General features: G+C 46.6%; 1 protein-coding gene across 2 annotated transcripts in view; it reads left to right on the top strand.

The window, feature by feature from the left end:
- Efr3b (EFR3 homolog B) overlaps nucleotides 1–12623 on the top strand; it is a 78631-nt gene that overhangs the window by 44937 nt on the left and 21071 nt on the right. The window contains exons 1-2 of one of the 2 annotated variants that reach the window (XM_038319562.1): nucleotides 8973–9249; nucleotides 12135–12256. In XM_038319562.1, coding sequence (XP_038175490.1) covers nucleotides 12216–12256 — 41 coding nt within the window. In that variant the 5' untranslated portion in view covers nucleotides 8973–9249; nucleotides 12135–12215. Of the gene's footprint in view, nucleotides 1–8972; nucleotides 9250–12134; nucleotides 12257–12623 lie in introns of those variants that run through there. The other variant, XM_038319561.1, reaches the window with a different exon arrangement.

Raw genomic sequence — 12623 nt, 5'->3', positions numbered from 1 at the left:
TTTAGTGTGTCTCTTTGTGTGAGCAACGAGGCATTGTGTTTTTAAGTTCAGTAAATACACTATTTACATAAGGACTTAAGAAAATACTGTGTAAAACTAGAACTTCCCGGAGCTGGAAAAATGGCTCAGTAGCTAAGAGCGCACAGTGCTCTTGCAGAGAGAACCTGTGTTTGGTTCTCAGCGCCCATCTTGGGTTGCTCACAACCACCTGTACCTCCAGCTCTAGGGAGACCCGACATCTCTGGATTCCTCAGGCACCAGCACTCATGTGCACAGAACCACACATATATGCACATAATTAAATATGATATAATAAATCTCAAGAATAAAATAAAATTTGTGGGCTAGGTATGGTGGTACACATCTTTAATTCTAGCGCTGGGAGGCAAAGGCAGGTAGAGCTCTGTGAGTTCAAGACCAGCCAAGGCTACATAACAAAACCCACTTCTCAATAAATAAGGTCATGCTCTTTAGACTGGTAACCTCTAATGTTTTCTCTATTAAATTGTCCTCACAAATAATTTTCAGTGAGGGCCCAAGAAATAGAAAGGGCAGGACTGAACCTGGGTCATTCTGTGGAAAGTGGAGATAGGTGCCCAGGGCTCTTAAGACTCAGCATTTGTGTGGAACACCATTTGGAAGCTGAGCTCAGTTATATGTCCTTTAGAGAGCAGAGTGCACCGAAAGCCCCAGAGAAGTGGGAAGACTGGGGAAGCCGAAACGGGCTGTGGATTTAGGTCCGCCTTTTCCCAGCTGGCTGATTTTTGTGGGCTTTGGCATTTCTACCAAAATTTCCAGTGATTGAACTTGGTCTGTGTGGGTCCCCTTGGCTCTGTTGTTGGTTACAGTAACAGGCGGATGCTACCATGACATGTTATAATTTATGAGAGAAGTTGGCATGCTAAGAAGTCCCACTATAATGTGTGTCTAAATGTTCTCAAATGTTATGGGTGCTTTCTTTAATATCTTGCCATTTGTCTTAGTCCTTCCCCTTAACTTACTTAAAGCTCCAGGTCTGTAAACAACTTAGATGCAACTCTTTTTTTTTAATTTTTGTTTTTCTGGGTTTTTTGTTTTGTTTTTTCAAGACAGGGTTCTTTGTGGCTTTGGGGGTCTACCCTGGAACTAGCTCTGTAGACCAGGCTGGCCTTAAACTCGCAGAGATTGGACTGCTTCTGCCTCCTGAGTGCTGAGATTTAAAGGCGTGCACCACCACCACCCGGCAGATGCAACCATTTTATAACTTTAGTGAGTCCATTATCTTTCTGCAGAGAGAATAGAAAAGGAAGTTTTTTCCTTGGTGTTCCCAGCTAGATGTTTCTGGCTATTTCTTTAATTTTTTATTATGTTTATTGTTTCCTTGGTGTCTGTGTGTGGGCATGAGGTTGCCATTGTGAGCACGTCAGAGTCAGGACGACTCACGAAAGTTAGTTCTCTTCTTAACATCTTCATGTTTCCCGGGGATTGAACTCAGGTCATCAGGTTTGGCAGCAAGCCCCTATACCTACTGAACACAGCACTGTTTCTGAAATTTTAATCACACAGGCTATGACTTTTCTCTTGCTTTATGGAAGAGTTGCTTTAACTAGAATAAAATCTCAGTTTATTTTGCCAAGCCCAAAGTGACAGCCCTTTCCTTCCCTCCCTTCCCCTCCCTCCTCTCCCTTCCCCTTCTCTCCCCTTCCTCTCCCCTCCCCTTCCATCCCCTTTGCCTTCCCTCTGTTCCCCTTCCCACCAGCTGACTGACAAATTACATATACAGCAGGAAAGGGTGAAGCCCTTTGTCCTGTTGCTCCGGCAACAGCTCCATGCACTGCTGTCTTAGTTGTCTTGTTCAAGATAACTATAGTCTGGGAAAGAGCATCTGAACGGAAAATAAACTAGTCACCCTGGATCCACGGGGGCCACAGAAGCAGGTGGCCGGCAGCTCTTATTTTTCTCAAAGAGAATCCTAGCCCAGGACAGGTCTTTATTATCTACAGCCTTGAAAATGCCATCTTCTCTGAATTCAGCATCCCCGTGATTCAACACCTTAGCCGGGAGCCGGGAGCAGGCTGTGGAATGCCGTGCGGCTGTGCTGTGGTGATGACAATCAGCAAGTGGCAGCTGAACCTGCGCAGGGTGGGCTAGGATTCCTACTTGGAGGCAGCCTGTCCTAGTATTGTCCTTCATCCGGATGCTCTGGCCAGTGTCTATTACAAGGATCCCTAGAAGAGCCTTGTTTCACATCATTTTAGATGCGTAGGGACCCCGTGCCTGCCTTGCTCTGCCTTAGGACATTTAGCCCAGGAATGTCGACATAGTCTTCCCAAGAATCCGAAGCTTTGTGAGAACTGAGGAGCTGGAGGGAGAGGAAGGAGAGGCTGTGGGGCCTTCCTTCTTTCCCCAGCATCCAGTTCCTTTGAGCTGCGTATTATATAGTCAGCGAAGCACTTTCATCTTAGGTAAGGAGGTTTTCCTGCCAGGAGAAGAAAAGAGAAATCAGATGTAGTAGGATGGACCTGTGGTCACAGCACTCTGGGTGCGATGGGGGGAGCTTACAAGACAAAATGGAACAACAATCCAACATATATATATATATATATATATATATATATATATATATATATATATTTATAGACAGGAGCAGAGGATGCGGAAGTCAAAACACACCAGTGGTTGTAAGAGATGCTGTCTAGCGAGGATGGGCTTGATGAAGAGAAGAGGGGGTGAAACAGAAAGACTAGCAGCCCCCAGGCTGCAAGAGAGGTGAAGTCCTGCCTCTACCCCCTCCAGCGAATTCTCTGTTGTCCTGTTCTTGACAACCGAGTTATTCGGCGCCTTCTGTGGAAGGGGGAAGGGCTAACTCTGCTTGGAGACACTTTGTTGGTGCCAGAGTGAGCCCAGCAAGGCTCAGATTCCCTCGTCAGGCCAAGGGAGAGCTGTTTGAGCAATGTCACTATTTGGAGTAGACGCTTTCTTTGTTACCCAAGCTCTTAATCACCCTCAGTTTTCCACACATTTGTGAGAGGCATTGTGAGGGCTGGTGATCCGCCCCAGCAAGCTTGGCACCCTTTGTTATATAGAAAGAGCCAGAACTTTGATCTTGAACGGGTGGCCCTAACAGTGTGCTTCTGGCCTTTGAATGTCATGTGTTCAGAATTGTCAGTTTGTTGTTATGGAGACCTTCTTCATCATGGCTATGTCTTATAAAAGAAAAAGAAACAAAATTTCAAATGTATTCTTTTATGATTTCATGCATTAAATAACTAGCATTAATAAAAGCCATGTCTGGGACTCGAGAGATACCTCTGTGGTTAAGAGCACTGATTGCTCTTCTAGAGGACCCACTCTAGGGTCCTTATCATCTCTTATAACTGCAGCACCAAGCCTGATGCCCTCTGCTGGCCTCCTCAGGCACCTGCATCCATGAGTTTATCCCACCCCCCACACACACAGACACATGCAAACGTATAAATAAATAAAGATAAATCTTTTATTTTTAAAAAGTGACAGGCAGGGTGGGTGGCCATTCTGGCCATAGCATGCATATAAGAAAAGTTCTCATTAGCTCTATTTTATAGGTGGGACAGGTGAGACCAAGGAGGCTTAAGGAACTTGCCGCAGGTCACCCTACTGATAATTGGTGGAGCTGGAATTTGAATGTATAGTTGGGCTGCAAACCCAACCTCAAAATACTAATAAGGGTGCCAGGTACAGTGGTACATGTTTGTACTGCTGGCACTTAGGAGGTAGAGGAAAGAGAACCATTAATTTCAAGCCATCTTGAGCTGCAAAGCAAGACCTTGTTTTTAAAAAAGCCAAACAAATTTAACACACACACACACACACACACACACAAGACTGGGCTACGGGTCAGCGGTAGAGAGAGCTTGTTTGGTGAGCGGAAGGACTAGCATTTGTTCCCTAGCACTGCAAAAAGAAGAGGAGGAGGAGGAAGAGGGAAAGGTCCCACTAGACCATTCTGTGGTGGTTTGTGAAAATGGCCCCACAGGCTCACAGGAAGTGGCACTATTAGGGGATGTGGCCTTGTTGGAGGAAGTGTGTCACTGGGGGCCAGGCCCAGTGTCACTTTCTTCCAGCACTGTGTCTGTCAGCACACCACCATGCCTCCCACCATGACGATAGTGGAAGAGACCTCTGAACCTATAAGCCAACCCCAATTAAACGTTTTCCTTATTAAAAGTTACCATGGTCCACCAGGAAGTGATGGTGAACATCTTTTTGTTTTGTTTTGTTTTTTGAAACAGGGTTTTTCTGTGTAGCTTTGGAGCCTGTTCTGGAACTTGCTCTTGAAGATCAGGCTGGCCTCGAACTCACAGAGATCGGCCTGCCTCTGCCTCCCAAGGGCTGGGATTAAAGTCATGCACCACCACCACTGCCCATCTGTGGCAAACATCTTTAACCCAGCACCTGGAGGCAGAGGCAGGCAGATCTCCAAGTTGGAGGCCAGCCTGGTCTATAAGGCAAGTTCCAGGGCAACCAGGGCTACACAGAGAAACCCTTTCTTGAAAAAGTAAAAACAAAAATAAACTAACAAACAAACAAAAAAAGAGTTGCCATGGTCATGGTATCCCTTCACAGCAACAGGAACCCTAACAAAGACAAATTCTAACTCTGTCCTAGCCTGGTTTGGGCCCTCCAGGACATGGGTATGGCCTCATGTCCACAGCCCCCATGAAGCACCCCATGTGAGACTTGAATGGAGACCCCTCGCATGTCCCATTTGATCCCTCATGTCAACTCCTGAAGGACTCAGGAGCAGCATGGAATGAGCTAAGAGCTGCCCCCCACAGGGACACCAAAAGCCAGCACTCTCTGACCAGGTCATGTAAGTAACTGGATTACCATGCCCGAGTCACCATGTTTCCAGGCTCAGAGAGGACACTCCATCTATCATATTATCAAAACAGTCTTGGGGATGCTGCTCACAGAGCCTGGTGTGGAGAAGGTGCCTCTGTCTTAGCTAGCCCCAACGCTAGCCTTCCTGTTAGAAAGACAGCGCGTGCTCTCTGTGTGGGAGGTCGGGACTGAAGGACATTAGCGCCATTCCCTGTAGCAGCTGGAGTCCTGGAAGAACGAAGACAGAATTGTGCACAACCTGAGCCTCGTGACTGGAGCCTCCTGGGCAGTCCTGGACTTGAGAGTTGAGCACTATCTTCCAGAGATAGAGCTGTGGCAAGATCACACATTGAACCTTCGGTCCAAAACTCCAAGTCACAGCAGTTCTGTCCTTCAGAGGAGGTGGGTCAGCGACCTGTGCAGCTAGCCTTAAGCATGGTCATAGCTGTGGACTAGCTCACTCTGGGGCAAAGGAGTCCCCAGCTCAGACTCCTCAGGGTAGTAAGTGGAGGGGAAGGGCTCCTGGAAATGCAGGTACCTAAGCCCTATCGTTCAGTCAGCCTGGGGAGGGAAGATGGCAGAGATTGACAAGTTGTCCAGGTAGTTTCTATGCAAATTCAGGGAACTAGAGAGATGGCTCAGTGGTCAAGAGTGCATACTGCTATTGCTGAGGAGCCGAGTTTGATTCCCACATAGATGGCTCACAACCATGGGTAACTCCAGTGCCAGTGGGTGTCTAAAGCCTCTGGTCTGTGAGGGTGTGTGCGCATGCGTGCATGCGTGTGCATTGTAGAATGAAAGGTGGGGCTGCGACCCGCCACCCAGCTAGCTTTACCCAAAATAATTACACGGAAACTGTATTCTTTTAAATACTGCCTGGCCCATTAGTTTCAGCCTCTTATTGGCTAACTCTCACATTTTGACTAACCCATATTTAGTAATCTATATAGTACCACAAGGGGTGGCTTACCAGGAGAGATCTTAACCTGCGTCCATCTCAGAGAGGAGAAGCATTGAGACTGCATATGGTGACTGCCTGAAGCTTCTCCCCACTCCTGCTACCCAGCATTCTGTTCTGTTTACTCCGCCTACCTAATTTTCTGTCTCTTAAAGGGCCAAGGCAGTTTCTTTATTAATTAACCAATGAAAGTAACATAGACAGATAACTCTCCTCCATCATTTCCCCTTTTTCTGTTTAAACAAAAAAGAAAGGCTTCAACTTTAACATAGTAAAATTACATATAGCATAACAGTTATCAAGCAAGAATTATAGTTACAATATTTATATCTACTTTATCTTTTATAATAACCAAGGAAAACTATAACTACCTATTTATTCTTCAACTCCATCAAAGACTCCAGAAGGATATAATACTACCTAAGTAAACAAGAAATAAGTAACTTTTAAACTCTAGAAGTGACAGAGACAACTCGCTGCCTGGACAGTCACCCAAAGTTCCTCTGTACCGTAGGGGCATCCATCTTCAGCCTACAGGCCCATAGTGTCCAGCAGACATTTCCATGAAGCAGGAAATTCCAAAGACAGTTCAGTCACTTTCTGCTGTGTCCTGCAGAATGTCTCGCAGACTCTTTCATGAATCAGGAACCCCGAAAGATCATCTCACCTTTAGGCAAGTTCAGCAGTCCTCTCTCTGCGGGTTCTCTATGTCCAGTTTATGCAACAGTCCAGGCAAGAGCAGTTTCTTGCCCAAATGGCTAACAAACTCCATAAGTAGCCTCTTCGATGCCCATCTTCCTCTTGAAGTAGATGGTGCTGCCAGGAGCAGATGTGTCTCATCATGAAAACCTTAAGTTATTAAAACATTAAATGCCATATTCTGCAGTCTTTGAAAGATATGAAGGATGTCTATCTAACTGACTCTCCTCCATCAGTGCGTGTGCGTGTGTGTGTAAGAGAGAGAGAGAGAACATGCTCTCACGCTCTCTCTCCTCTCCCCCCCTGCCACACCATTTACAAATTGATCTTTTTTAAAATGTGTTTTTAAAAATTCAAAGGGCAAAGTCAGAATTCCCAAATTTGAGGCCCAGCGGGACCCATTCACAAGTTAGCTAACCTACAGTAATCCAGTCACTGGTAAAGGCCTAGTTTCCTTTTCTTTGTTTTTTTTCTTTTTTTTATTAAATTATATAATTTTTACAAATTTTCACCTCCTTCCCTCCCCCCATTTCCTCCCCCCTCCCCCTCCCTCTCTAGTCCAAGGAGCAGTCAGGGTTCCCTGCCCTGTGGGAAGTCCAAGGTCCTCCCCCCTCCATCCAGGTCTAGGAAGGTGAGGATCCAAACAGACTAGGTTCCCACAAAGCCAGTACATGCAGTAGAATCAAAACCCAGTGCCATCGTCCTTGGCTTCTCAGTCAGAGCTCCTTGTCAGCCACGTTCAGAGAGTCCAGTTTGATCACATGCTCCATCAGTCCCAGTCCAGTTGGCCTTGGTGAGCTCCCATTAGATCAGTCCCATTGTCTCTGTGAGTGGACGCACCCCTCGCTGTCCTGACTTCCTTGCTCATGTTCTCCCTCCTTCTGCTCCTCATTTGGACCTTGGGAGCTCAGTCCAGTGCTCCAATGTGGGTCTCTGTCTCTATCTCCATCCAACGCCAGATGAAAGTTCTAGGGTGATATGCAAGATATTCATCAGTGTGGTTATAGTATAGGGCCAGTTTAGGCGCCCTCTCCTCAGCTGCTTGAGGAACAAGCTGGGGACATCTCCTTTGACACCTGGGAACCCCTCTAGAGTCCAGTCTCTTGCCAGCCCTCAAATGGCTCCCTTAATTAAGATATATACTTCCCTTACTTCCCTGCTCCCATATCCACTCTTCCTCCATCCCAACTGTCCCATTCCCCCAAGCTCTCCCCATCCTCCCCTTCTCTATCTCCCCCTCTCCCCTTACCCCCATCCTATTCCCTCCCCCAAGCTCTCAATTTTTGCCTGGCAATCTTATCTACTTCCAATATCCAAGAGGATAACTACATGTTTTTCTTTGGGTTCACTTTCCTATCTAGCTTCTCTAGGATCATGAATTATAGGCTCAATATCCTTTATTTATGGCTAGAATCTACTAATGAGTGAGTACATACCATATTCATCTTTTTGGGTCTGGGTTACCTCACTCAGGATGGTGTTTTCTATTTCCATCCATTTGCATGCAAAATTCAAGATGTCATTGTTTTTTTACCACTGAGTAGTACTCTAATATGTATATATTCCACACTTTCTTTATCCATTCTTCCATTGAGGGGCATCTAGGTTGTTTCCAGGTTCTGGCTATTACAAATAATGGTGCTATGAACATAGTTGAACAAATGCTTTTGTAGTATGATTGGGCATCTTTTGGGTATATTCCCAGGAGTGGTATTGCTGGATCCTGGGGTAGGTTGATCCCGAATTTCCTGAGAAACTGCCACACTGATTTCCAAAGTGGTTGCACAAGTTTGCATTCCCACCAGCAATGGATGAGTGTTCCCATTACTCCACTCCTTTTCTTTGTAATGGGGTGAGTATGGATCCTGCTAAGCTCGCTAACTGATGGAAAATTACATCAGATAACGGGTGTGGGAGTCGGCTGAAAATGGTGTCCCTTGGGACGTCTCTGTCCAGAGCCTCAGAATCTGTCACTTTATAAGGAAACAGGGCGTCTACAACTTTGAGTAACTCAGGGGTCTGGAGATTCTGTGCTGTATTATCTGGACTGGGCTGGGGTTTGAAGCAGTTGTGAATGCTATCACACAGGGAGGTAGAAGATGTAACGTAGGAGAAGGCAAGGCAAGGCAGGCATAACGGTCCTCAGAAGCACAGTGTGTAAGCGTACAGACCATTTAATGTGTCTCTCAGAGCACACTGACACCAACTACTCTTGCCTATAGCCTCCCCAGCGACACCCAGCCTTTTATTTGTTTGTTTGCTTGTTTATTGTTTTTTTTTTTTTTTTTTTTTTTTTCGAGACAGGATTCCTCTATGTAGCTTTGGAGCCTGTCCTGGAGCTCACTCTGTAGACGAGGCTGGCCTCGAACTCAGGCCTGCCTCTGCCTCCCAAATGCTGGCGTTAACGGCGTGCCCCACCCCTGCCCAGCTTCCTCAGGACTCTTAACTTCTTGGTGCCTTTTGAATACTTGAAAGCTTGCAGCCGAGTGAGGTGTGCATTAAAGCCAAAGCAAACAAGCTTTGGGACGCATCTTCCTGAAGTTGGTTTTTCTGATCAAGTGGGAGGGGCAATGCATAGAGGCCCGGGCACTTCGCGAGTGCAACACTGTTTTCTGAGTTGCATGTGGAGTGCCGTTTTCCTGCGGGAGAGTGGAACATATCCATGTGTTATCCCCGAGAATGCCGCTCCCTGTGACCGCTGAGCTGGATCCTGCAGAAGAAGCTGGGAAAGTTTAAGTCCCCAAGAGGAGGTGAAAATATACATTGCATTCAAGCAGTCTTGGATTTGCTTTCCCCACCCTTCTCGGCTTCCTTCCCTCTCCCTGGAAGTGGTCCACGGAAGGTCCCTTGGGTTCTGTCCCAACCTGCTGCTTCAGGTGACCTCTGCACAGGGGGCTTGGCTGTCACCACTGAACTCTTGCTCCCATCCTTCGCTCCATGCCCACACCCACCCTTGGGGACTGGGTCACTGGAGAAGCAGCTGACTCTCTTTCCATTTCTCTATGCCTTCTGGGTATGAATTTTTGTTGTGTTTTGGGTTCTGTGCGTGTTTGAGACAGAGTCCCGTGTAGCCAAGGATAGCCTCAGCTCAGTTTGTAGGGGGGACTGTCCATGGCCTCCTGATCCTTTAGAATTGCACTTCCCAAGTGCTGAGAATACAGGTCTGGATGACTGCACCCGGCTCCTAGTTCACACTTTCAGGGTGTTACCTTCGCTAGTCCGTGCTGCCTAATCTAGGCTCTAGGCTAGAGTGGACATAGGAGAGGACAGAGGTTAAAGTGCATCAAACCTACATGCACCAGAGTTGATGGAGCTGAGAATAAACAATACCATGACCGCCATGGAGTCATTTCCTGGTTGTGTTGAGGTCTTCTGCATGTCTGTCCTGTCATGGCCGTGACGACCTTATATCCACTTCACAGAGAAGGTTGTTGCCAGGAGTTAGGGTCTGGGTTGGGTATTTCCAGATTGTTGCTGTCTTATTTGAGAATAAAGACCACGCAGATTGCAAAGTAGCACAGAAAACTTATTTAAAGCAGAGTAGTAGAATAGGTTAAAATCCACAGCAAGAGAGCAGGGGCCTGGTGGGCTTCCTTTTACTAAGTTTAAGAGGAGGAGTTTGGAGGTGAAGTATGGGTATTTCTCTTCTTTGGTTGACAGGCTTGGGTTGGGTAGGCCATTGCTCACTTGTACATGTTCCTTCCCATAATACAGCTGAGTTTAATCATATGCATGCTCAATAATTCGTGGGCACGAGATAGCTGTGCAGGGGATTCACCCTAGAAGTTCACTTGAAGGCACAGTTGTTTTACACCGCCACTCAAAACAGTCTAGGCCAGCTAGGACCATTGACCCTGGTTCCATAAACGTGGGGCATTGTCAGGGGGATGCTATTTTTATTATTTTATTGTTTCCATTGTTTAAAGCAGGTATGGGGGCAGCTTGATACAGGTCCCGGTTGCTAGTTACATTATTTGAAGAGAGTGTGTGCATAGCTTAAGCTAAGGGAAGTCCCAAGTAGTTAAGATACTCCTTGTGCCCACCTTAAGGAAGTAAAGGCTCAAAGTTAAATAGCTCCATGTGTTCCATGGGGAAAAAAAACAAGCATGAGACGGGCCAGGTGCTAGGCAGAGGACCCGCTACTCTTCTGGACTATATAGGTCAAGCCAGCATTTAAAAACCAGACTCAAAGGCCGGGCATGGTGGCACACTCCTTCACCCCAGCACTTGGAAGGTTGGCCATAGTCCAGTGGATAGCCCCATACCCATGAGCAGCACAATTCAGACCTAGTGAGGTTTAAAAAAAAAAAAAAAAGAAGACACAAAGTTGGGAGTGGGTGGGAAGCAAGTGGATCTGGGAAGAAGTGGGAGAAGGAGTTGGGGGTTAATAGGATAAAATATTGTATGATATATTAAATTCTCAAAGAAAAAAATTAAAACTGTAATAAATGAGGAGACTAATGGAAGCTGTTGCATCTAGGGGTTTTTGTTTGGTTGGTTGGGTTTTTTTGTTTTTTGTTTTTTGTTTGTTTGTTTTTTCAAGACAGGATTTCTCTGTAGCTTTGGAGCCTGTCCTGGAACTAGCTCTTGTAGACCAGTCTGGCCTCAAACTCACAGAGATCTGCCTGCCTCTGCCTGTCTCCCAAGTGCTAGGATTAAAGGTGTGCGCCACCACCGCCCAGCCTAAATTAGCAATTTTTAAGTAGTTAACTAGACACAGATTAACAATTAATACCAAATACTATGAAAGTAAATCAATTAGATACCTTGAGAAATGATAGCACGAGCTTGGGACTCGTGCATGCTAAGGAAGCAATCTGTCAACTGAGCTGTATCTCTAGCTATTAATCTAATCCTCTTTCAGAGTTGTTCGGGGCTACTAACCTAACATAATATCGAGCAAAATAAATTATATTCGTTTCAAGCGGTTTATTTTGTATGCAATGCTTGCTTCTCTGGGGGATGTTATTGAAATGAATTCCCTCTTTAGAACTGGAAGTGTACAATGCAATATGATCCAGCAGCAGAGGATGCTGCCAGAGATTAGCGCTGAAGCTAAGCATAGGGCAGGCCCCTTTAATCCTAACAACTGGGAGGTAAAGGTAGGGATCAAGTTCAAGGCTAATATCGGCTACGTGAGATCTTGTCCACAGAGAAAGGGGGTGGGAAGGAGACTACCAGCATGACAAGCTTTTGACACCCAAAATTCCAACAGTAAAATGTGATTCCAGTTTTGAAGTCAAATGCTCGGATTTGCTCTCCTGTCTCAGAATTCAGCCAAGGAGGTGCTCCATGCATTGACCCAGCTCTCCTTCAGTCTCAGCATTGTGCCTAATTTGCCGTGCCCTGTGCATTCATCCCCCAGGGGTTTGTGCAGCCATGTTTAGGGGGAGCCATCATTCGCTTTCTCCTTCCTCCTCCGTCCCCCTCAACAGAAAAGGTCACAGTTGCCAGCTTTTTGTGTACAGGAAAGCTGAGTCACCTATGAACTCAGGTCTCCCAAGTGTGCTGTTACAGGCAGGAGTTGGTCCCCAGATGCCTGGGTCTGTGGCTTTTTCCATAATAGGTGCTTGGGAATGTCCCAAGGGGCGGAGCAACTGGCCCTCATGCACATTCTCTTCCTCTGCCCTGATAGTTTGTGAAGTTCGCCAACATTGAAGAGGACACCCCATCTTATCATCGGAGCTATGATTTCTTTGTGTCCCGATTTAGTGAAATGTGCCACTCAAGCCATGACGACTTGGAAATCAAGACTAAGTGAGTAGAGGGAGGCCAAGCGCCTACGGGGCTCCCAGCAGAGCCATCAAGGGGCCTTGAAGGGCTTCAGCACTGGCTGACCAGTCTGTCTTCCTTGACTCCCCTTCTGGCCTGCTGTGGCCAGGATGGGTGAGTGTCAATCAGAATGGGGCGGCTCCCGGCAAATGGTTCTGGAGGAAAAATCTTGGGCCAGAACATAGGGCAAAATATAAGATAACGGAGGTCTCCTGAGCTGAACTTGAGGGCCAGGAGCAAAACACATAAGTGTGCATACACACAACCCCTCCACTCACAGATAGAAATGTGCACTTGCAGGAACAACCTGCTTAGCCGCATCTACATCCATCAGCAGAGCCCAAGTCCTCAC

This window comes from Arvicola amphibius, chromosome 2 (genome assembly GCF_903992535.2).
Source record: "Arvicola amphibius chromosome 2, mArvAmp1.2, whole genome shotgun sequence".
NCBI lineage: Eukaryota > Metazoa > Chordata > Mammalia > Rodentia > Cricetidae > Arvicola > Arvicola amphibius.
The sequence above is the reverse complement of the archived record's forward strand: the minus strand, read 5'-3'. Positions and strand labels throughout refer to the sequence as shown.